General features: G+C 39.5%; 2 protein-coding genes across 3 annotated transcripts; one reads left to right on the top strand and one right to left on the bottom strand.

The window, feature by feature from the left end:
• Positions 1-2,922: 2,922 nt before the first annotated feature.
• On the bottom strand, positions 2,923-17,638 carry TRADD (TNFRSF1A associated via death domain). Of its 2 annotated transcripts, none has more exons than XM_072422860.1 (5): positions 17,559-17,638; positions 7,858-7,996; positions 6,865-7,145; positions 5,390-5,585; positions 2,923-3,703 (listed from the first exon to the last, which is right to left on the bottom strand). In XM_072422860.1, exons 2-5 carry the CDS (start codon positions 7,985-7,987, stop codon positions 3,408-3,410), a joined length of 903 nt encoding a protein of 300 aa, XP_072278961.1. In that variant the 5' UTR covers positions 7,988-7,996; positions 17,559-17,638; the 3' UTR covers positions 2,923-3,407. The 2 variants fall into 2 exon arrangements, with proteins under 2 accessions (XP_072278961.1, XP_072278962.1); XM_072422861.1 differs by lacking the exon at positions 17,559-17,638 and adding an exon at positions 17,237-17,261.
• A 967-nt stretch (positions 17,639-18,605) lies between these two features.
• Positions 18,606-25,919, top strand: PDCD2L (programmed cell death 2 like). The gene is made up of 8 exons (XM_072422862.1): positions 18,606-18,757; positions 20,048-20,222; positions 22,356-22,519; positions 23,784-23,853; positions 23,945-24,282; positions 24,580-24,693; positions 25,069-25,214; positions 25,296-25,919. The coding sequence occupies exons 2-8, from the start codon at positions 20,121-20,123 to the stop codon at positions 25,424-25,426; spliced, it is 1,065 nt and encodes a 354-aa protein (XP_072278963.1). The 5' UTR covers positions 18,606-18,757; positions 20,048-20,120; the 3' UTR covers positions 25,427-25,919.
• The last annotated feature ends 480 nt before the right edge of the window (positions 25,920-26,399 follow it).

Below are 26,399 nucleotides of genomic sequence, written 5' to 3' on the forward strand. Positions count from 1 at the left end.
GGAAAACTGAGCAGTACAGAAGTGGCATCACTAATTCTTGGCCCAAACCTCCTAACACTAGCAGTAAGGGGCTGCAGTGCCTTAGATCGTATACTGCACATATACAGATTTAAAGCCATAGGTTAAGGAGTGTCCAGACATCCTCACATACCTGGAAGTGCACTGGTAATTTCAGCAGGAATCCAATACTAAAGGGAGTTTTTTTGAGGGTACTGCTAAGGCACAATTTTTACTCCTAGATATTCTCTATAATTTTTTTGTATCTAATAAGCACAAAGCTATTATCTGTGTTCTCTTTACATCCTATCATGCAGCTCAAAAATAGAATAAATGTATTCCCACCATGAAAAGTGTTTAGTTAACATTAGGGATGAGCAAGAACGCCTCTCGCAAAAATTTCCTCGAAGTTCCGATGGGTCAGCGAAATTTCGCGAAACCATCAGAAATCCAGGAAATCACTATAGGAGGATTACCATGGCTGCATTCGTGGGAATCCTCCTGTCAGTGAGCGATCCCCAGGCACTACAGGTCAGAATGAGGGCAAGCCCTGTAGTGCCTAGTGATTTCTCACTGAGTGGAGGATTCTCATGGCTCCATTTATAAATGCAGCCGCGGTAATCCACTATAAGTGAGTCATGCGGCTCGCGTTTATGAACGAACACGGCCGTGGAAAAAAGCAGAGGATTTTTCCCACGGCTGGATTCATTTATGAGCAGCCAGCGAGACTCACACTGTGTTCCTGGATAGAAAAACTCTATCCAAGAACACATGCAACTAGTAAAGGGCTGCAAGAGCAATCAGGGGAGCAGAGCTGACAGCTCCGCTCCCCTAATTGGTCTTGTAGGTCCCAAAGATTCTTGCAGGTCCCAAAGGTCTTGCTGGCTGAATTTACAAAGGCCGTTCTCGTCTACATGTTTGGTAAGCTAGAACGGCCCAATTCACCACAAGACCAAATTTATTAAATTAGCTCGCCCATCCCTACTTATTAACTCTAGTTAATAAGGGGTTTGGGGTGTCTGTGTTAAGGAACGGGCTTTCTGTGGCTACAATCCTGAGACCTGGCCCTGGCTGTAGACCACAATTTAGTAATCCTACATGGTATATAACAGAGGAGTTTGGATGTACTAAGGTGCTAAGCCAGGGAAATGCAGTGCCTTCATACAAGGTAGACTTTTCCAGCAGCTAATGGGTCGATGAGTTATGGTACTACTGGTGGTGTATTATGGGGGTTCTGAAACATGGACCAGTGTGCATGTTCACCATAACACATGTTATTTGTAGGTAAGACAAAATAATAAAGATATGGAGGTAGTGCAGAAGATATGGAACTGGAGGAAAAGATCCAGAAGCAACAATAGCTAAGGTTAGTGCCTGAGAGTTTCCAATCAGATTGCAGTATGTAGGGACCCCTTAGGTTTACAAAAACTTTGCAATGTTAGGGCTAACTGAACAGTCTATTCAATCTGCATCCAGTTACCAGGTGCTTGTACATCTACATAGATGTTGGTAAAGCTAAAGTAGATTGTTTATTCAAATTGTGAGTATCGGCTTTGGATTTAGTTTAGACTTATACAAATTACTTTCCATACTCTAATTAAATCTTAAAAGGTCATTTTACAAAGTATGAACAATCACACTGTAACATGTTTCGCGTGTAAATAATACATAAATGTGTACTTTATTTAAACAATACAAATTATCTTTTTGTCTTGTAATTAAAATCTAAAAAAAAATCTAAAATCTAAAGTGATTTTTTAAATTCTGTTTAATGAGTTCAAATACCATATTTTCCGGCTTATAAGACAACTTTTTAACTCCGAAAAATCTGTGCCAAAGTCGGGGGTCGTCTTATACGCCGGGTACAGGTACTTACCTGCAGCTTGCTTCACCTCCAGCTTCCCCGCGAGTCCTCCTGTGCAAGCTGCACAGGAGAACGCGAGCCTGCACAGGAGGACGTGAGCCTGGATTGGTCGCCTTATACGCCGGAAAATACGGTACCTTTGGATTCTGCCAGGGATCTACTGTAGTTCTGTTCTATGTACTATGTTCTATATAACTGTTATGTATGTACTTTTTTTGTGTTTTTTCTAACTGTCCCAGAACTATTTTTCTTGGACTGCAAAACAAATCTCTGTTCATTCTCTACTAGAATTTTTGGTGAATGTCGAATTTAAAAAATGTATTTTTATAAAATAAACAAAAAGTAATTTCTATTCCACTTCAACCGTTGTACAAAAAATGCATTACTTAATTATTTTTGTTTTGATCATAATATTGATCACACAATATTGATCATAATTCAGATCATTAACAGGGTTTTGTATACTGATTTACCATTTATGTCTATTCAATCATTATTATCAAAAATATTGCCTAGTAGCAAGGAAGGTACTTTAGCTCTCAATTCTTGTGGTTGACATTGATAATGTTTTACTGTACAGCGCTGCATATGTTGGCACTGGATAAATCCTGTTTATTAATATTATTATTATCATTATTAATAATAATAATAATAATAATAAAATAATAATAAGATTCGCAATAGACACAAAAGAAGCCTGGGTATTAACTGGGTAGTAAAGTAAAAAACAGGGACTGTTGATCCAGGGAACATTTGATTGCTTTACAGGATTAGGAAGGAATTTTTCCCCTCTTGGAGCAAATTGGATATCCCTTGCAATAAGCATTCTTGCATGCCTGATTGCTCTCCCCAATTTTCAGAATCATCAGCATGTCCTGGTTTTCCCTGCAGGAGTTACATCGTCTCAGCCTGGCCAATCATGATGGCCAAAGATCAAGACACGGAAGAGAGAAAGGACAGCGGCGATGGAACTAGGACAGGTGAATATAAACAGGGTTTAGTTTTAAGGCGCTTAAGACACCTATGTGCATTCTATAAAACTGTGGTCATGATTACACATCTTTTTATGAAGAAGTAGGCTTTTTGTTTATTTGAGACATTTTTAAAATAATTCTGAATGTCAGTTACACAGATCATACATAGGGTGCATTACCTATATTGAAGGGTCTATCTAGGCATTAGATGTATGCCATACCACAAAGTGGAGGCAACTATATCTTGAATATATAAAGATTAGGAAAATAATTTCTGGTTTCAAGAATAAAAATTTAAAACAGATAAAAAAACATTTTGCCCATAATGAATAAAAAAAAATCTAACAATGCAATGACATAAAGGACATAATGACCTGTAATTATTTGTCAAATTTGGCTCCTTGGTTGACTCCAATGTAGGTCCATGATGTCACTATAAGGAGTCGGCCCCATGACACCCACCTGGAGACAAAGGTGGTATATGACATAAACAGAAGATTGGTTTCCAGATCACCTTCTAAGAAAACAGTAAAGTAAAGCAAGTAGGGTCCTTCTGGAGGCTCCTAATTCAATCATTTTTCTTCCACAGCCAACAGTTTTTCAGCTATTACATTCAGTTCACATTCCACAAGTGCATCCACCAGTCTCTTCAACGTGGCTTTCTTGCCCTCACCATCTATAAAACGTCGCAGTAACTGATAAGCCTGTTCGTAAAGCCCATCCTTATCAAATTCAAATGCTAGGTTGTCTATGACGGGGTCTTCTAGAGCACGGCAGTTTTTTTTCAATGACCGTCCCACCTTCTTCCAAGACTTGCCCACCAATGTGGCAAACCGCTGTTGATGTTCTGAAGTTAGAGGCTTGTCAGCTGCACATATAATTAAAACAAATCATAAAGCATGAAAATCACAAACATATCAAATAAAAAAAACAACAATAGACTATGGGTGAAATATGTTCAATATTTAATTAAGTGATTAAGTCAAAGCACTATTCACACTTGATGTATGATGGAGATCCTGATAGGGCAGCTAGATCCTTGGAGAAGGATTCTGTTATCTCAGAGCTCCTCTTTACAAACATCTGGTACAATAATCAGCTTTGATGTGGTATTTTTCTAAAACTGAAACCCACCATTACAAGAAAGGAGAATTTTCGTCATAAGACTTTGTAGGTGACCTTAGGCACCTAAAAATTAGCAATCTTAGCGGTACACTGTCCATAAAACTTTGAGAGTTCACTTAATGGTCAAAGAAGAACACTAGGTCTGGTGGAAGTAGGGGAGAGCATGACATCTGATGACCCAGTGGAAGAGAGCAAAATAATGGTTAAGTTTGTAACAATATACAATTATGGTTTCCCATGCTTTTCCCAATATGTAATCAACTACTGTGGGCCTACACTGGCTTGTTTACTTTTGAAACTAGCTGGCTTTCAGTATATAACTAAGACTTTCAAATCTTCCGAGAAAACAAATTCCCAAAAGCATTTGGGAAAATGCTTTATGGTCTGATGAGACAAAAGTTGAACTTTTTGGCCACAATCTCAAAAAGTATGTTTGACACAAAAACAACACATCACCAAAAGATCACCATCCCAATCGTGAAGCATGGTGGTGGTAGTAACATGCTTTAGTGGAGGGAATTATGAACAGTTCAAAATACAACTTTTGGGCCAAAACTTTAGGAGTCTACTAGAAAGCTGAAGATGAAGAGGAATTTCAACACTACAATGACCCCAAGCACACATCCAAATCAACAAAAGGATGGCTTCACCAAGGCAAAGAAGTGTGGCATCAAGATGTGCCATGCTGTTTCTCCTACCCAAGAACACTAAATGCTGTAGTTGAATCAAAAGGTGCTTAAACTTATGCAACCAGCTTATTGTACGTTTTTTATTTGGTATATTTTTCCTCTAACAGATTTGTTTTTTACAATTAAATTGTGCAAGCTACAGGTCACATTAAAGGTGGGAATGTTTTTGAAATGATTTATTGTGGTCTCATTTTTTCACAAAACCCTGGCATATTAACAGGGGTGTGTAAATTAGCTAAATATTATTATTCTAATTATTAAACAGGATTTATATAGCGCCAACATATTACGCAGCGTTGTGCATTAAATAGGGATTGCAATTGGCAGACTAATACAGACAGTGATACAGGAGGAGAGGACCCTGCCCCGAAGAGCATCTCAAATATATATAATCTCTAAACATATAACAAAGTATGCAACATTTCCCAAATATTTTCTTACTAAAGAAGCAATGATTTCCATGCAAAGATTGAATATGTCCCCTACTAAGGGAAAGCCAAGATTTTCCAAATAATAGAAAGCATGACCTTTCCTGATTGTACAGTTACTCGGTGTAGGGATCACTGCATCCAAAAAAAGAGCAAGCATCCCACCCTGCAGCTGCTGGCAGGGGACAAGCTTTCTACTACGGCTGTGGCTGTGGCTGCACCCAAAATGTAATTAGCTGACCTAAACTAAAATTTTTAATTTGACTTTAGAATGCAGCACCGGATCATCATCATGCTGGCATTTCTACTTACCATAAATCTGTTCTTGAAAATGGAATGTGCTTGGTTCTGGGAAGGATTGGAGGGGAAGGGGTAATGAACCCTGAGTTGAGTCTCCTAAAGGAAAGGTAGGAGAGGTGTTGTTCTGTGTGGGGTATTTGGATTCCAGAGATAGATTTGTAAAGTTTCTTTCCAGCTGAACAAGGTCTTCATCCTTGACATACGTTGGCTGAAATATAAATATGTGTAATCATTATGTTAATATAAATATGTGTGCCGTAACTCTGTAATAAGCACGTTTGGGGCAAACAGAAGCCAGCTATACACTAGAAGATAAATGTTCATATACAATAATAAAAGAAGGAGATTGGAAGGTTTAGTGCAAGACCTTCACTTGGCCACTTGCCCATAAAATAGAAGAATGAAACTTAAGCTAACTAGAATATTCATCTATAGAAACACGTCTTTAGAGCCATATGTACACTAAAGAGATATATTATGCAGATGGGAGAGTTTCAAAGGGTATTATTTATTTTGTAGAAGGTGCATGGTAAAGTATGGTATGGCTTTTTAAGGAATACCCCAAAACAAACTGACTCAGGCATATCCTAATATATTACCATGTAATACTTATAAACCAAGATTTTTTTGACCCGAACATGCGATTAGAAAAATATTCTTGGATTATACTCGGGTGAAATCTAGTGGCATGTCCTGGAACTGCGTCTGTCTGTGGTTTAATGGATCAGAGCTGTCAAAACAAGCTGTTTTATAACACACTTTACATTGGGGGGGCACAGTGTCAACTACTGGGGGCCAACAACAATTCACAAAAGATCATCTAACTACATAGTGTAACCTGAAAAGCTACGTACACACGTTCAATGGTTCTCGCCCGATAATCGTCTCAGGGCCCGTATCGGACTGGAACCTGGCGTGTGTACAGCACCTGTCATCCATCGTCCGAACGGCCATCCTGGCGGATCCACTGACGATGGAGGACTAACGATCCTAATGCAAGGGAAGAAGGAGAGCGGGCAGCGGGGTGCTGTTCCATTGTTCAACCCCTAGAGCAGAACGGTACTGTATGTACAGCACTCGTTCATGCATCGTGCAGTGCTTAGTCGTTGGAAAGGATCTTTTACTATAATTGCACGTGTGTATGCAGCCTAAAATGGGCAAGAAAGATAAACAGAGCCCTAATAATTTTTTTTTTTTCCCCTGTGTGTTAAATGCATTAAAAATAACACACCAATTTTATTGGCATTCCTGTTGATTACTGTTTTGGATTTTAGAAATGATGGCCACATTTTGAGCCCCAGGATTATACTTGAGTAGTAACAGACGTTATATTTGATAATGGAGTTTTCTTGTTTTTTTAAGATGATATTCAGATCAGCTTACATGTGAGTAATGGTATTAATAATAATAATAATAAAATAATTTTTTTTAAAAATGTAGTGATGTCAAAACAATAAATGTAAGTGGCATTTGTTTTTTTTATTTACCTTAAACAAGAAAATATGATTCAGACATTTTTCTTCTTCATCAAGGATCACATCAAGCTTTTCGTTGTCAACTTTGAGCTCCAGAAAGACTTGTAGAGACTCCATGTCCAAGCACCGGCTTAGCTGCTCTTGTATGTACTGGTGAACCTTTCTATTACGGTAATCTTGAAGAAACCTGAGACAGTTGTCTTCTCCATGAAACTTAAGGTGCAGAATCAGATGTGGGTCACTTTTAAGAACCTTGAGGATCTCCAGAGAGTCGGGGGAATTTCTGGAGAATGCTATGAAGAGAGAAATGTTTTCAGTTGTGTAATTTACTATATCTAAAATAGCAATATATTTATATATATACTGTATGTAAATATCAGACTTTTAATATTTTTTTTAACCATAAATGGTTGCACTCATTCAGTTTTCACTAGGTGGTTACAGTATCATATCATTTTTAATCTGTAGCTTTCATTAAAATAGTTCCATAAGGGTCTTTGTTCAGACACAATGCAGGGTGACAATACTCTGGGCCTGATTTACTAAAGTTTTCCAAGGCTGGAGAGGATACACTTTCATCAGTGAAGCTGGGTGATCCAGCAAACCTGGAATAGATCTGGTCCAGGATTCAAAACACTTGCTAGCAAACACCTTTGAAGAATTCCAGTCCAGGTTTACTGGATCACCCAGGTACACTGATGAAAGTGTATCCTCTCCAGCCTTTAATAAATCAGGCTCCATGTCTATACTTCCTAATTAGTCTCCTGTGTTGACACCACGTCACCCTCTCTCCCAGTGTAGACTACAAATGCAATGAAATGTAGATGCATTAGGTGCATTTTATTTTTGCCAGCCTACCCATAGAAATGACATGCAAATGCTGTAGTGCATGCATATAGATAAAGCAATGAGGAATGAAACAAGAATTTTTACTACATGGTTTAGGATACCTTGGCAAACTTCATTTTATTCAATTAAGGTTTACAGTTCTTAAATTTACCATACCTGATAAGGCATCCCGGAGTGTCTTGTATATCAAGAGTTTCTCGGTTTCATACTTAAGCCCAAGAGAGGTAGAATCAGAGTGCATAAAGAGATAAACACTCCCAATCCATTCATTGGGAATAGAAGCCATCTCTGAGGCCTGGAAAACACAACATTACATAGTTACATAGTAGGTCAGTCCATCAAGTTCAGCCACTAGGGAAATAAACATATCCCAGATATAAAACCCTATAAGACATAGTTAGTTCAGAGGAATGCAAAAAACCCCTGGTACAATTTGCTTTAACAGGGGGAAATATTCAATCCTGATTCCATTAGGGAATCGGATGTTCCCTGGATCAACAGTCACTGATTTTTTTACTTTAAAGCCTTAATACCCAGTTATATTCTGTGCTTTTAGAAAAAACATCCAGTTTTTTCTTAAAGCAATATAGTAGTTGCTGAAACTACTTCCTAAGGGAGCCGATTCTACATTTTCACAGACCTTACAGTGAAGAATCCCTTCCTTATCCGGATCTTAAACTTCTTTTCCTCCAGACCCAAAATATATCCTTTCGTTCTTTGTAATGATCTCAAAGTGAATAATTGGGACGGGAGTTCTCTATATGGACCATTTACATATCTATACAGGGTGATCATATCCCCCCTTATACGTCTCTTCTCATGGGAGAATAGATTCAGTTCAGCTAATCTCTCCTCATAGCTGGGCTCCTCCATTCCTTTTATTAGTTTAGTTGCCCTTCTCTGCACTCTCTCCAATTACACAATGTCCTTTTGGTGAACTGGTGCCCAAAACTGGACTGCATATTCCAGATGTGGTCTGACCAATGCTTTGTACAGAGGCAGGATAATGTCTCCATCTCTGCAGTCTATTCCTCTTTTAATACAAGACTTTGCTAGCTTTAGATATTGCAGCTTGGCATTGCATGCTGGTATTAAGTCTATGATCTACCAGAACCCCCAGATCCTTTTCCATTTCTGATTCCCCCAACTGTATTCCCCATAGACAGTATGAATCATGCATGTTAGCCCCCAAGTGCATAACTTTACATTTATCTATATTAAATATCATTTGCCCCTTGGCTGCCCAATCAAACAGTACATCCAGGTAAGGTAACATTAAGTCAGAAAAATACAGCAGGTTTTGGGTGGGTCTGCAGCATCTTGTTACATGATTGTATGCAGTTCTGTTTCCTCACACTCTGATCTTTACATGTGTTGGGATGCAGTAGGCTCTGAGAGGTGCTGACACTCCATATCCTTCTAGGTCCCTGTACCCATGCTGGTTTAATCCTCCAATACCTACAGAGCAGGCGGATAGTGCAGTGGGGGCCAGGAGTCTTCCCAGAAGAAGGTTGAAAGTAAAAGATTCTGCTACATGTGGATTTTCAACATAGCACATGTCACAGGCAAACTGCTCAACCTAGTGCAGGCACCTGGGAGGTGAAGGTGCTGAGACATTCTTCCTAATTCTATCCACACAAATGTACATTTTCAGTTAATTGGATGATAGATTTAACAAGTATACTGAATCAATTAAAATGAATCAAATAATCCTATTTAAAATATGCTTGGCCAAAGGGTTGTGTTGTGTGTGCTTCCTGTTACCAGAAAACCGTTGCCACAGGGGCAGCTTCTCCCCATAGAGAATGAAAAGGAGCGGCTCTGAGCAGTCCAGAACCTCACTGCTGCCAGACATGTAGACGGGTTCTGCGGTGTGAGTAACCAAGCAGCTGGCAAGGTGTCAGCCACCAAGATCCAAACAGGGATCCCAGGCAGATCCGCGTCTGACTTCAGGGAAAAAAGCATAGTATTTGTCCAATTTAATGTCTCATACACCTCTGACAGCCTGGAGGGTGCCACCGTGTTTCCTATTAGCAAAACCTAAAGTTTGATCTGTATTTTGCATTCTCTTTTCCTCCTCCTACTTTTATTATAATGATATTTTATATAAAACCTTTCTATTTTCATTACATACATTTTTTTAGAACCAGTGAAATCATCACTTTGTTTCTGTAAAATGCAGGAATATCATGGAATATCTTGTATGGTGGGAGGGATAATCAGGGTGCTGTACATAGCTTCCTGAAAACATCAAAACACCCTGCATACAAATCTCCCTAGGTGGCACCATATGTAATGCTAAGCCTCCACGATTAAAAGAACTTAAACGCAAACTAATGTCATAGTTCATCCTGATGCTGCTCTTTCTTAGTGTTCACATGTTAGATGCCCCTCCATCACCCAGCCCTAGCAGTTACATAAAGATGCTAAATGGGACCTGAAGTTACAGATGGAGCATTTAATAGATCCTTCCTAAAACCAAAGCAAAATAAAAGTCTGTGTTACCTGTAGCAATCAGTCAAATCCTTCTTGCCGTTTTGCTAAATTAGTTAAATTAGAATACTCATCAAATTAATATTTTTTCTGCATTATTGCCCCATAAACCCCAATGTGTTTAGAATGAAACAACTAATCCAACAGCCCCCGAATGATTTTAATTTCTCAGCTATTCATCCTCTTACTGGGAAAGGCGTGCCTCTTCCTGTAAATAACGCTGGGCATTCCCAGATTCCACTGATCACAGAGACCTGTAGGTAATATAACTGCTGCAGAACTTCCGAATGTATTCACAAACAGCTCTCCTTGTTCTGGAAATGTATAAAATGCTAATTTCTCTGTGTACATATTAGTAATATGTAAAGCAAACATTCCACAGTTATTTTTAAATCTTTTCTATGTAGATATTGGCTCCAGTTCACATACCAATAGCTGTATGTAGTTAGAAAGCAGTCAGCTAGCTCGGGGATGCTGGGGACATGCCAAACTTTTTGGGAAAAAGAAAGGGGGGGGGGGGGGGGGCTCTGCCAGTATTGTACATAAGACTACAAGTCAAATACGTATAATATGTCCTCTGTTTTATATATATATATATATATATAAATGAACACCTTCGACTGTGTTAATGACATACGACTATGAGAAGGACATTAGATTGTGAGCCCCCTTTAAAGAGGAACTAAACTCAAAAGTCCCCCAAAACGAAATAAAATACACTTCCTTTAATCCCGCAGGGCAGTTGATTAGTGGTCTCTTCAATCGGGTCCCGCATCGTCCCACCATCCATCTTCCTGCCGGCGCTCCGGGTGCCGCCATCTTTGCCTCTTCTTCCCGGTTCTTCTACCTACGTCACCGAACCAGGCACGAGATCGGGTAACATAGGCTGAAAAAAAACTTGCCGATCTCACTGCGCATACATGAGATTAGCAATTTTTACCCTTTTTACGAAAAGGCTCCTTCTGCGCATGCCAGGGATGTTCGAGCATGCGCAGAAGGAGCACACAAGAGCCTCCTGGGATGTGTGATGTAAGTATCTGGGGAGGCTTTTGTGCTCCCATTCACTCTCAATCGCCTAGGTCAGAGGTCGGGAGATCTTTAGGCCTGATACCGGGTTGCCAGTCGGCATTAGGCCGGAACAAACTACCAAAGCCGGAGCTGCATGCGGCTCTTGAGCCTCCTCCTGCTGTGGCTCCCTGAAGGCAATTCCCTTTCCTCCTCAATGCATACGGAGGGGAGGGAATGTTCCCTATTTACCCAAGCGGCGGAAGTAATAACGCCAGTCTAGGTAAATAGGGAACATTCCCTCTCCTCCGTATGCATTGCGGAGGAGAGGGAATTGCCTTCAGGGGGCGTTCCTGGTGGGGGATGGAACTCGAAAGTGAGTCCGGTCTACTGTGCTCCTGCCCACCCGTGAAATGGTCTAGTGGCCAAAAAAGTTTGATGACCCCTGCCCTGGGTGATCGAGAATTAGGGGGTGGTGCTGCACTTTTTTTTTTTTTTTAAAGGGTGTTGCACTGAAAAAAAACAAACAGAATTTTTAATTAACATAAAAAAGGGTTGTCTATCCTTTTATGTAAAGTGAAAATTGTGAGTAGGTACGCTTTAAGGGACAGCTAGTGACATGAGTATGGACTTTGTAAAGGGCTGTGTAATATTTATATACATACACACACAATTAATTAATCCAACAAACATAATTACTTAATTCCATCATGTCCTGGTCTTTAAAGTCTTTTACATTTTTGCACAATAAGCTTATTCAACCTGTGGTTTTGTCCTCAAGTGGACTTCTGCACAAATCCACCAAAGCCACAACTTCCTTGAGTCTGAATCTGAACTGATCAGCAAATTCTATTTCCCAATCTTTGTTATGTAACTCAGAGATATTTCTTCACGTTTCACCAAGGCCCAGCAAACAGGACTTGAGGAAATCTGTTTTTGATATGCACCCTGGCATACTTCCTTGAAGGTCCTTTTGTAAAAGAAAGAAGCTAAGGTTCAAGGGACATGAGAAGAGCTTTTGTGAAGTTATTGTTTGCTGACAGAGAGGATTTATAACCTATAAACTGCAGATTATGAACTTTTTTCAGACCGGTCTAACTACAGCTTGATGTCTCCTGGGAGAACGAGTGAACATGAGCTGACAACCAACATACAAGGAAGTAATATCAGCATAATACCTGGAATCGGCCATAGCCTAGTCATCTCACGGTCTAATTTACCGAGTAAGACCACAGTCACCAAACCACAGCTACCATCAGCTACTTACTACAAACTTTACATCACTTCCACACAAAGAGAACGTTGTATATCAGGGGAAGACAGTCGCTTCATTTGTAGCACATTAAAATCACTTGGGTTAATAGTGACGATTGTCAACAAGTGGTTGAATCTTTCAAAAAAACAAAAGAATAAAATTGCCCATGAAGCCCTTGTCTCTGCCACTCAACTAGGTCACAAAATGCCTAACTGACTTCCTTTTAATGCTTCTATTAAACAATAGAGATCAGTTAAATCTATACCGTACAAGCCAGATTAATGAAGATGATTAGAAAGTAATATGAGCAATATAAAAAACTGCATGTGCTTAGAAGAGAGATAAAAATCTGTAACAATATTAATGATTTAAAAAAGCCTAAAGTAAAGCACAGAAGTATAAAAGAGAAGTCTAGTCATTTATTCTGAAACGCTTAACTAATTTTTTCCCTGGGCTACTCTAGAGCTTGCTAGAAAACTTAATAATTTGTGATTCCCTGGTCACTTTACCTGACACCACTGATCTTTTTGGCTTTCTGTAAGGGTGACATTTTTCCCAATGACCACCATACTAATATACTATGAACTGTGGATTATAGCAGGGGTTCCCTGAAGACCTTTAAATTCAAAGGTTTCCACATAAATTTGCATGTTGTTTATAAGAAACATTTGTATCTAGCTACCTTTTTTGGGTGTTGGGTTGAAAATGATAGAAAGTGAAAAAAAGAAAATAAAAGTTGTTAAAAAACTTTCAAGTTTTACTTCTCTCTGATCAGGCTTTGGGCTTGTGTTGTTGACATCAATTTGATATCATTTTAGTCGTTCAGAATCGTTCAGAATTAATGACAGGTGCATCAGACCTGCGTTTTTACTCTTTTATCCAATAGTTTGGGAATGCAAAACTTTAGGCAAACAAAAGCTTATCAACACAAGCCCTTTTCCTGCGTACTTACAGTCCTAGTGAAATTGTTTTACCCTTCCATATTTTACTTTTTATAAAAAACATCTTTTGTTTCAGTCATTCAAGATATTTATTTCTACTTCCTATCCTGCTGACATTAGTTTCACCAGCCAGGAAGTAAAGAAAAATCAGCAATGGGTACACAGATCGGAATACAAATTTCATAGTGAATTGGCATTGTTCTAATATTGTAAAGCCTCCAGCACCCAACCGCCAGGTAAAGGTTCCACCAATAACACAGTCTCCGCTCCCCACCACCAACACCAGGAATAAAATTCGGACATGAGTTCTAGCCCCCCTATACACTAATAAAGAAAAATAATTTTATTCACTGCGCATATTTCCCAGTTACGGCTAAACCTCACCACCCACTGACGGGACCGTTATCATGGTTTGTGTCACCAGATTTCACGTACAGTTTCATGTAGTGTGGGCAGAATATACTAATCTCAATCTAATATTTTTTGTTTTGGAATATTAAACCAGATTTTATTCTAGATATCATTGGCGTACAATCCAATTTGATGTTTCCTATTAGGCCTCTACCTCTAGATCTCAATCATAATTATCAAGCGTCCAATGACTTTTATTGGGTCGGGGAACGTCCACCATATTGGTATCAGTTTTATAAAATTTGTTGATTTGAATTACCAGAATAACTCCCCTCAGACCACCCACAATAGCTATGAACCAACTGGGATCGTTAACCCCATAATTAAACTAAAAATTTAGAACAATATAAAGTATTCTAACTTAAAAAGGCATTTCTTACCCATTTACCCCTCGCCATCCACACCTAGGACTAGCTAGAGTCATTTAGATGGTGGTGGTAGTGGTTGGCCAAAATCTGACAATCAATGGCCTCTTGTTACAAACATTTTCAATTTTGAGAAATTCTCATTGAGCTTGTTCAACAAAAGTCTTACAACATTTACAAATTAAAAACTAAGGCACCTCCTTTAGCCAATCTACGCCCTTACCAAATTTTCTCCCATTATCATTCTATTGGTAAATATTATCTACAAATCAATAAGTATAGAAGAAACTCAAAATTCAATTCCCATGGATCTCTTGTTTTTGTCTGCAGATTTAAACTGAACCTTACAGAATTATTATTATTACACAGTATTTATATAGCACTAACATATTTCACAGTGCTGTACAAAGTCCATAGTCATGTCACTAGCTGTCCCTCAAAGGAGCTCACAATCTAATGTCCCTACCATGGTCATATGTCATAATCACAGTCTAAGGTCACTTTTTTCGAGGGAAGCCAATCAACCTAACTGCATGTTTTTGGAATGTGGGAGGAAACCGGAGTACCCAAACGGGGAGAACCTGCAAACTCCATGCAGATAGTGTCCTGGACGAGATTCAAACCTGGGACCTAGCGCGATAAAGACCAGAATGCTAACCACTGAGCCACTGTGCTACCCGGTGTTCTATCTTCTTCTGCTTCTACCCCTCAAACTCATCTTACCCCCCATTTTTCTTTACCCTCTGTTTTAACATATTTTTGTCCCTTACCCAATTTCCAGTATATGATCATACAACATGTTTCCCCTGCTATGTCTGAACCAATCCAGAAGGACTGGGGTATAACTTCTACTCCAGAATGGATTTTCTATGATCTTTGCCCTGATTACCCCAACCTGTGTACTTCTTTTCCCTCCCTCTGACTACTGGTTTATTATTTGTATGTAACTGTTTAACATTTACAGTACACAGAACTTTCCTTCTCTCTACAGAATGTTTATATATGCTTTGTATATTGTTCTGACACACTAAGGGCTCTATTTATGAAACAAGTTTTTATGAAACAAAGAATTTGACATTCCCTTATGGGAAACTTCTAGGTCTATTTGTTCCAATAGCAATAATTGAAATCAACCAGGGAAAGATTGAGGGAATGTCAGATTCCCTATTTTAAAAGACAGCCCTTTGACTGATGAAAACAGTAACAGAAACCATGTTACAGCAAATGAACATATATACTATATTATTCTATAACTACAATACAAACAGTTCACTTTTCAGGACAAAGTTTCAAGAATTACCAGTAACAGAATTTTCAGATTCATTTTAAATTTCAATCTAAAGTTCAGCTTTAAAACGAGTCTTCACTGATCTGTGTAGCTGCATGGGCTGTGGAGTAATTCATCCTCAGCAATATTTTAATTTCAACAGCTCAGCTAAGGCTGCTCCCTCTCCCAACAGTGATTTTGTAGCTTGCCAGCATTTTAATCTTTAGGGAGCCCACTGGCATTTGGACAGTCAGTTGCCAGATACATTAACTTGTGTTGCATTGAGGTGGCTCATCAGTTATAAACGTGCTGCCAATGCTCCTTGTATCTTATCTTCCTACACACTGCAACACACCACAATGCCATGTATTGCAAAATGGTGACTACTATATGGTGTGTGAGATAACATTTACAATGAATTGCACCGCAATGCACATAGAGCCTTGTGTTGGCACACAATTACTGTGCTTTTCCACAAAACATTAGTGTAATTGGTACTAATGTAACCACAGCGGAGATGCACAAAAAGAAGGGATAGTAGATATAAGATGTCCGTGAAGTAGTAGTTAAATTTGAGGATGAATCGCTCCACAGTGCCTACAGTTACAGAGGTCAGGGAAGACTTCAAGCTTATTTAGGGATATGTAAAAAATTACACAATCATGACCTAGCCACTAGTTTACTTGAAAACTAAACATGGAGAACCTTCCATCAGCCAAATAAATACTTCTTCGTAAATGGTTAATAGGAAGAATTCAACTAGAACTAGAAAGATTTTAAAAACTCGTGCACTCATACAGCCCTCTAGTAATGCTATGTGTGTAGACTTTCCAGAAGTACTCGTTTGGGTAGATACAAATATGTCTTTCTCCACCTTGTGTGATATTGTGTGGAACGGGTGACGAATTACTCAGGGAATGAGCACTCCATTGTCTGATAGATACCCTGAGGATTGGGTTCCTTTAATGTGGACACGTCAGGCAGACAAAAAAAGCTACGTTCAGAGGAGTGGTGGGGTTGTGGTGCTGTTATCACTTTCTCACCATGCCTGAAAAGACGCTACATAGGGAACTAGTGGGAGCAGTAGTAGGTGGTTCACTACTGCTCACTGCTGCCCTCTATCTGTAAGAACCAGTGCAGCAGTTGGGGCAGCAAGGTGCCAACCGCCAAGAGCCACCTAAAAGCACGCTGCTACCGCTATGAACATTATGACGCTCTATGGTGCCAAAGTGCTCAAAAAAATCTTTAAAATCTTTTTTAAAGGATTGCTAAAGAGATCACTTACCTGCTCCAACAGCATTGCAGAATCTTGCAAGATGACAACTTACTGTGCAGCAAGGGTGTGATGCCATTGTAGCAGGTGAGTGGTCTTCTGCTCTTGGCACTCCTGTAACTGGCATATTGCCAGCAACATCAGGATAGGAAAAGGCCCTAAAGGCCCCGAATCTGTCATGACTTTTAAACAGAACCTGTACCGAGACAAATCCACAAGCTGATCTCTTTCTAAAAAATTGTCTCTGGTTTCAGTGACCTCACAACCACATAAATCCTGAATCATGGAGTCATGTAAACCCACCGAAGTACTGAAGCCATTGGATCAACATGACAGCCATACAAGTATTTGGTATCAGGATCTCGTTACCTGTGTCTGCCTGCAGATAACACAACCTGCACCATATGGCACCACACAGGTCCTATGAGCCATATACCAAATTATGCCGAAACCTGAAAATGCCTTGGCGAGTCTTTCCCTTTCATTTCAAAGCTGCCGCCAGTCTACCAGAGGTGTCATTGTTACCAGAAGTCATGGCGTGCCACAAAACCCAACAACCTTGTGGTATGCAAAGTCTGGAATCCCAGGTGACAACCGCAAACAATGATCACCGCTCTCCGATACGCCAATCCAAGAAACTACAGGAACGCCTGATCCTATAGGACAACCCAAGGTAGGAAGCGCTGCTCTGGAGGGAGCCAATTGGGATGATCGCTATGTACTAAGCGTAAGATCCCTACAGCAGTGATCCTTACGGTGAATTCACAACCACCTAATACATTGTGTCACCGTTAAAGGGGAGAGGTGACGGTGACCCCTGATATACAATCACTAAAGTCGTGTTTACCTGGTTTCCAATTCCCAGCAGAGCGTCAGCTCTTCCGTCCTTACATGCAGATCACACCCCAACTGGTGACACCACAGGACCAGCAGCCCGGCTCCGCCCATTTAACCCTCACACTGCCAATAAGGGAAAAAACACAGAAAAAAGACAATGTTGTAGTTTTATGAGTTTTTCTCTTCAGTGGGTAATAAGATTTCTAATTCTCGGTATTAGCTAAGAGAAGTTTTTTAATTGGCTGCAGTTATAAAATATTTTTATATAAAAGATTCATGAAAATTGGAAACTTTTGGGTAATATTGTACAAGAACCAATGTGATGTGATGATGATGTAGGGGAGGGGTTGAACCTATAAGGCAGCCAATCATTTTCTAATCTCAGCACTGTTTCCATTATTCTGGCCATACAAAGTTCAGTTGTACAATCCATTTTAGGATGGTCATACACAATGCAATGTTATCAGCCAATCAGACATTTGATCAAACAACTATACATGGATCACAGCAATCACAATAATAATTGTTTGGGCAGATTGTTGATTGGTTAACGGTTGCATTGAAATTGAAACCACTAGAAATAATGGAGAAAATTTTCTTAATGATAATTGGATGTCCACTGAATATTTGTCATCAATCACACACATTAAATTATTGTAATTATAAAAATAAATACCAAAGAGAGAAAGTCACATAGAACACATAGTAAGAAATTAATTGCTTATAAAAGTTGAATACACACTATACAATTTAATTGTACAAATTCCTTTAGATCAATGTAAGGGTCTCATTGTCTACAAACCAGAGATTGTTATAGATTTATCCTTACATTGTATCGTTTTGGTGGGATTGTAAAGAGATCTGTTTTTATATTTTCTAGATTCTTATTGCTCTTTCCATCTACACAGCAGCAAGGAGAGGAAAGGGTTACTGGCTAAAGCCACGCCCAAGCAGGAAGAAGATTTCCATACTTGTCAGTGATTGGTCTTAAGGTGACGAACCGGATAGGCCAGTTTTGTGTCAATAAAGAATGTGATGAATAGAGCTGTCAGCTGTGGTCCAATCAGCGGAGCCTACTGGCCGTGGAGCGTTGTTAGGTGGTGCCGTGAAGTTTGTTTGACTCGCTACACAGTGCACGTGTTCAGGATGAGGCCTGCAGACCGGTCGTGTTATAATGGAAAGAGAAGCTGAACTGAGCTGCAGGGCCAGGTAACCGGTCTGTGAGGCTCCGCATTTCTATTGGTCAAGCTGTGAAGTGGGCGTAAACAATATGTGATCTGTGTGATATACAATTGTCAGTTTATTTGCTTGTTTCTATTATTTATAGCATTTCATCTCCTGCTGCCGCTTTGCTGCCACAATGCCCATGTATCAGATCCTGAAAACATACCTGTGTGTTGTCTCAGCCTTAGTTAAATGTGCGGCAGGGTGACAACAAAGCAGCATGGCTGGTAAAGGGAGGCAGTGTTGTCACTCTAACAGGAAGTGCCACTTAAAATGGCAGGATCATTAGTTTATTAAAAAAAAAAAAAATTAAAACAATTTAGAATCTTTTTGATGATATCTTACTATTCTAAATGTGATTTTCATATATACTTAGTATATACTCCAGTAATGTATACCTGATGGGAAATATTGTTAAGATGTATGGTGGTGTTTAGAATAAATCTGTTTTCTCATGTCAGATGTCAATCAGACCTGAACATGTGCTCCTAATCATTCTTTAGCGATGCGCTTGTCTCAGAGATTTTGTTTTCTGCAAATGTTCAGACCTGTCATGCTGTATATATTCTCATTTTACTGCAGCACGGTGGCTCAGTGGTTAGCACTCTGGCCTTTGCAGCGCTGGGTCCCAGGTTCAAATTCCAGCCAGGACACAATCTGCATGTTCTCCCTGTGTTTGTGTGGGTTTCCTCCCTCAAAAACATGCAGTTAGGTTAATTGGCTTCCCCCTAAATTGACCTTAGACTACATTAATGACATATGACTATGGTAGGGACATTAGATTGTGAGCTCCTTTGAGGGATAGCTAGTGACATGACTATGGACTTTGTACAGCGCTGTGTAATATGATGGTGCTATATAAATACTGTATAATAATAATAATACTGCAGTGAAAGTACAGCTTTGAACAACAGAGGTTTTTTCAGAACCAAGACGGGTTATAGGCTGTCAGGTTTTTAACTGCTTTCTATGCCCCCATATTGGAGATTTACCCTGAAATCCCGGTAATAAATGGGGACAGAAGTGAGCAGGTCAGTACTGATTGTGGTCAAATGTTGGTTTATTAAGAACTGGGCAGCAGTTGGAGCGGCTGGCAAGATGGGAGTCAGTCAGGAACCGCTGTCTGAACCCAAACTTGGCCTTAATAAACTGAGGTTGTTCAGTTCATTGCAGCTCATTATACTTTATACACATCCATAATACCTGCATGATATTACTGCTGCTGATATTACTGCTGCTTTGATGTTTCAAATGTTTTATTTGATTTCCCTGCAGTGTGATTCTGATTTGCAGCTGGTAATTCCACGCAGCAGATTTGGCAAATGTGACTTTGCTGCTGCTTGAAGTGATGGCGTTTTCCCCTGAGCAGAGAGTTCTCCTGGGATTTAAAGATGCAGCACTAGAAGATAAAATATCCTCATGGGATGTAAGCAAGATAGGAGGACTGCCGGTGAGTGATTTGTTTATATTGAAAGGGGTCGGTAAGATGGTTGATGCTATTCAGCTGATGATTTTCCATTGGTGGTAAGGAATAGGGGTGAACAAACAAATGTTTTAAATTTGGTCTTGCGGCGAATTGGGCCGTTCTCGCTTACCAAACATGTAGGCGAGAATGGCCTTTGTAAATTCAACCGATGAGACTGAATTTTTACTAGTTGTTACTACTTAAACCCCCCTTTCTAGTTGTATGTGTTCTTGAATAGTGTTTCTCTATCCTGGAACACAGCTTGAGTCTCGCTGGTTGCTCATGAATGAATGAAGCGTGGGAAAAATCCTATGTTTTTTTTTTTTTTTTTTTTCCCCACGGCCACGTTCATTCATAAACGCAAGCCGCATGACTCACTCTGAGAGGAGGAGTATCGTGGCTGCATTTATGAATGGAGCTGTGAGACTCCTCTGCGTGAGAGTCTCCGGGCACTACAGGACCTGTAGTGCCCAGGGATCGCTCACCGACAGGAGGATTCCCATGGCTGTATTTATGAATGCAGTTGTGATAACCCTCCTATAGTTATTTCCGATGGTTTTGCGAACCAACCGTAACTTCAAAGAAATTTTCGCGGGAATGCCAGAGGCAGTAAGCCTAGTATAGAACACTCTGCTCTGTGACTTTTTAAAGTAAACCATTTAATTGTAGGGACAAACAAGGCAAGGACTCTGTTCAAATGACATTCAGAAGCACTACATGGCTATGCATCTTCATATAGTAATTAGTAGAGTCTGTTTTTTGGGAGGAATCAAAGCTGCCCCGTTTAATGAAGGATTTAGAACATCAACCAACACCTAACAGCAAATAAAGAGGTGATAATCTAGTTTTCAGTACAAAATCTACTGTAAGCCCTGATGAAGGGGGCAATTGTGAGCTGAAATGCGTTGGTTACATTTTTTTCACTTCATAAATATATATTGGACTTTAAGTTTTTTGTCCTTAGGTCCTTTTGTATATGGGAGCTGCTTTTATAAAAACGCAGTATTATCCATTCATTAAATTTGGTCCCTTTGAGAATCCGATTTGGAATCCGATTTGGCTCCTTACACCTACTTACTCTCAAGTTATATGTATTGTCCATTATTCTGGCTCAGTTGTACTATGACGAGCTTCCTTTGGAGCACTACATAAGACTTTCCAGATTTTTTGCTGGAGCAAATACAACTTTAAGAATGAATGAAAGATCAGAGACAACCAATGAGCTGTCAGGCATTTACAAAAACTAAATCTAAAATCTAATGTAGAGGTAAAATGTGCCACTCTGCCCACAATTGTCTCTTAGTTAATTGAATGCTGAAATCTAGATTAGTTTGTCCACTTATGCATGTATGACAACATATTTCTATTGAATTAAATTGCTTTAATATATTACTGATTATGCAAAAAAAGTCCCCAAGCCTGTGGGGGGCAGTGTTGTGATTGGGGTGATCTGGGGTTGCTTTAGTTGGTCAGGGTTTAGCAATGTGCCCAAAAAGCTGACTGTAATGGTTCACTTGAATGGCAGCCACACAGTTGCTTTCCTTTCCTTTTTCTGTCTTCTTATTGGAGTGGCATGTGATTTGATGATGTACTGTCTAAATCTGGACATTACCTTTTAGGGTACTTTAAAGAACAGGTATCCTTTGCCCCCATCTGTAGTACAGAAATATAATTGGCAAATCCCTATCTGGATCATCCCTATCAGATATTTGTACTGGGGCTCACAGTGGTTCCAGATCCAATCCTCCGAGGGCGTAGTACTGTGTGATGCCTTCGCTCTACTTTGGGCTCATAAATATACTTGGGTTCTATTGTTGTCTCTGGGACCGAAGCCTGAAGACGTCCCGGTGCTTTGCCTAGTAATGTGCACTCCGAGGATTGGAACGGGGTGCATGCATAGAAGGAAAGGGAAATACAAAATGTCACAGTAGTCATCAGGAAGATTTTCTATGACACCAGTTCCTTTGTCAACGGTATAAAAGTTCTTTAATTTCTATTAATTTCTTGTGTCCCTAGGACAGAAAGTTTAGGGAACTCACAGAAAATGGAAGTCTTTATTAGGAATAAATAAGGTGTTTCCTATGATATTTACCATGTATCCTTTTGTTTCTTTGACAGGACGCACTGCCACATGTGACTCCTAGCTGTCCTGTTTGCCCTGGGTGCTCTGTATCCCTGTGCCATGTTGTGCAGGTATACTGTCCCCTAGAGGCTTCTCCGTTCCATCGCGTCATCCATGTATTTGCCTGCAGAACTAAGTCCTGCTGGGGTAAACCTGAAAGGTAATACTGCTAAAATGTATCATACTAAAGCTCATTCCACAATAAAACCTTGAAAATCAAATGTTCTCACTGCCTTATCCAACAAGCTTTTTTTTAAAAAAGTTGTTATGTCTCTGTTCAGAAGTGTGTGGCTGTGTGGTCACACTTTTTTTTTTTTTTTTTTTTTTTTTTTTTTTAAATGTCATGGCCTAATAGGTCTAAACAAACTGTAATGGCCACAAGCATAACAATTGTAAAGCAGAGCTAAACCCTAACATTAAAAACTGCAACCCGGCAGGTCCATAATTGCAGAATACACTAATCCTTCTGCGTATAACTTGCCTGATTGCAATTATTTAGAAGCAATCAACTGTTTCCATTCTGTCACAGACACCTCCTCCTTCCCCATGGTTCTTTTCCAGGTTCCTGATCTTTGGTCATTTTAATTGGCCAGGTTATTTCATTTAGTCCGGGCAGCACAGGGGGGAGGCATTATTCACAGAGCTGCACATATGTAGGAAAGAGAAAAAAATAAAACATATGCACAAAAGGATAGCAAACAGGTAGTATGTGTTACTGCAGAAGGAGCATTGCCTATCCCTTCTGCAGTAAAAATCCTGCCTGATCTCTAAGTGTTGGGTACTAGGATGCTTTAGGATGTATCTTTATTGTTAAGAAGAATGTATTTGTTCTATTTAGTGCTTATACCAGCTCTTCATTTTAAAACCATTTCCTTATCGTTTCTATGGCAAACCCAAGAAATGCAGAAGAATTGTGGAATGTAGTCCAATCCTCCTGGGCTGGAATACTTGTTCACAGGTGCCAGAATTTGGCAGACTCCATGCAACACAGATGTTCAGCAGTTCTCAGAAACAGTACTAAATATTAAATACTAAATATTAGTTATTCAAAGGAAAACAAAATCCTTCAGTTTATACAGTGAATGTTTGAGTTGGTAAAGAAGAATGCAGACACTGCTATTATTTTGAACAGCCTAATATTCCCTTTAGTCAGGAAAGTTGATGTTATTTTTTAACTTGTTTGATTCAACATGGAAGCAGATATAAACAATGTATAACATTTTTTTTGCCCCTTTTCTTTTCCACACAATGTTTCCTTTGCCTTTCTCCTGCTTGCCCCCCTGTATCTCTTTTTCACTCTCTTGCACCACCTCACTCTCATGCGGTTTCTCTTGCAACATTTTCTCCTGCGCTATTTTTATTCTTTCATTCATGCCTGCTCTGTCTTGTGTGCTCTTCTTTTTCTCTCTAAATCTTGCATAAAGCTGGGTGGCGTTACGATCCCAAAGCCTTGAAGGACATAAGCCAAAAGTCACAGAGACCCCATCACAGCAGGTATTTAATAGTTTTTTTTTTTTTTGCCCTTGTTCTATAGGTTTTTGTTTTATGGCTCTTCTAGTTATATTTGATTTATGCATCTGTGCAGGAACACAACATGGCCACTACAGACTGGTGTGATGAAGCTGATAACTGGGGGATGGATGACAATGATGCTGAATCCCTAATAGCCCCTGCAGTATCACATGGAGCAAGCTGCCCTGCAGAAAACCCATCCACGGACTGGACATCTCAGCTCCAGAACCTTTCACTCACTGATACATCTCAGACAGTGCAGTCTAGTGACTCTAGTGACATTTTCCAGTCCTATTATATAGCTGTAGCAGAAGAGGAAGATTGCGAATGGAACACGGATCTGGATCATGCTCGCCGGTTACTACAAGAATATGAGAAGCGAGAGGCATCCTCTGTGGAGGAGTTGGAAAGGTGAATGAAAATAATGTATACGGCAGAATGGCAGCAAAGAAAAGTGATTACGTTTGCAACTAGGAATTCCCTTTATAGATGTGTTTTTCAGCGCAATGTGAAATTGTATTTGAAGAAGTAATTCAGATTTGTATAGTTCAAAATTCATAACTTTTACGTCTCTATACAATACTTTTTCTTTCCGTGTATGATCTACAGGTATATGGAAGCACTGGATATACAAACAGTAATTATGAATGCATCATTCCATGTAACATTACCTATCTTTAAAATGTTGTACATTTGTTTTTTCTGCAGCTGTGAAATGAAAGGAGAGGGTGAGAAATATGAGAAGAGCAACATGCAGAGTCGGGACCTCATGTTTTACAAGTTCCTGAAGAAGATCGCTCCTTGCCAACAACAGATTCTCAGGTTATTGAAGCAGCCAGAAGTTCTGGTGACACATATCTTTAGACAGGGATAGTGGTATCACACATGAAGCTTCAGTACACCACTATGACCCTAAATGCAGAGGACAACACAAGCAGCCTTTAAAAACCCTTTCTTTCCAGTTAACCCAGAATTTGTTAAAGGGGCGCTAGGAGGCAAATTGTAATTTTAAAGTGAAGTAGTTTAAAGCAATAGGAATTGCATTCATGCAGAATATACACTTAAACCTGGAAAGCAAAACCGTGTTGTCATAATAGCTGTAAACACCAGCAAAAAAGAAATGTAATACCTGACTGATCTGATTTGCAAAAGTTGCCATTTTCCCTAATACTTGCCCCCCTGTTTTACCACCTACAGGTACTCGTGGAATGGACAACCTTTATGTATAAGCCCCCTGAACACCACATCCCAGCTGCCACTATGTCCACGATGTGGAGGCAAAAGAATTTTTGAGTTCCAATTAATGCCGGCTCTTGTAACAATGCTGCAGGGAGCTAAAACTGGTAAGCTGGTTTAGTGACATTGGCCATTGGCTGCGTTCTATCTGCCTGTACCTGATTTTATCAAATATTATTCTCTTTTAGAATTGCTGTTGGAGTTTGGGACAGTTCTTATTTTTACCTGTGAGAGGAGCTGTTGGGAGGCAAATGATAGGACACCAGTACAAGAATTCTGCGTTATACAGGAGGACCCAGACCAGAAATATTTTAAGTAGTGCAAGTTACGCTGATACAAAACTACATTATCTACCTATTTATTTGTGGAGTGTACACAAACTATTCCTTAATTTATTTTTCAAAGCAAAGCGTGGACATTTGTACATTTTACTTTTATGCTGTCTTTATCATTCTTCAGTAATACACCCTAACAAGACACAGAAGGCAAAAGGATTCTATCATTAACCGTGTCATTTACAAATATACAGGAGTGCCAAAACCAACTATGACTTCATGATGATGAAACTCTAATGAAATAAAGATTTTATAAACAAATAAGATCTTTTTAACCACCTTTCAATCTACTGAAAACAACATTTTAAGGATGCTCCCAAAGTCCTGGTTAACGTTATTCTGGTATCCATCTTACATGTGACTACAAAACACCAACAAATCTTAATTGTAGCATAAAACAATACATGTTCCTATACAGTCTGCCTTAACACAATTAAGGCCAGTATTCAAAGCAATAAAATGACTTTTTTAAGTGTGCTATTTTGTTTAACCTGCTGACACAATGCTGAACAGGTATTTGATTTGATAACTGGTTGGATGTCTCCAAGCTGCTTACCTACTATAAGGCAGTTATATTGTTCACACTTATCTTGTCATGCCACGTTCCTGGGAACCAGAAGACGTGTCCGGGGGACCTGCAGGGAAGAGCAGGATGCCGGGGTATGCCAAAGGAACAAGGTAAGTTGATTTTGGCGACCCTGAGTGTGACTCAGGATTATCGCTTTTTGCAAGTAAAATCCACGAGTCACACTCATGAATACCTCTAGGGCGGTTATTATATATATATCTATCTATATCTCCAGTTTTCCGTAGGAAAAATAGAGGGAAGAATACCATTTTATCTTTAAAGCTGAACAAAATTCACCTCCCCTCACTACTTTACCAGCCCTCACCTCTTAACCTGGACATTCTCCTTGTTTGGGCTCCTTAGCCATCTTGAATGGCCTAGCTGGAATG

The sequence above is a fragment of the Pyxicephalus adspersus genome, chromosome 9, assembly GCF_032062135.1.
Source record: "Pyxicephalus adspersus chromosome 9, UCB_Pads_2.0, whole genome shotgun sequence".
NCBI classification, from domain to species: Eukaryota; Metazoa; Chordata; class Amphibia; order Anura; family Pyxicephalidae; genus Pyxicephalus; species Pyxicephalus adspersus.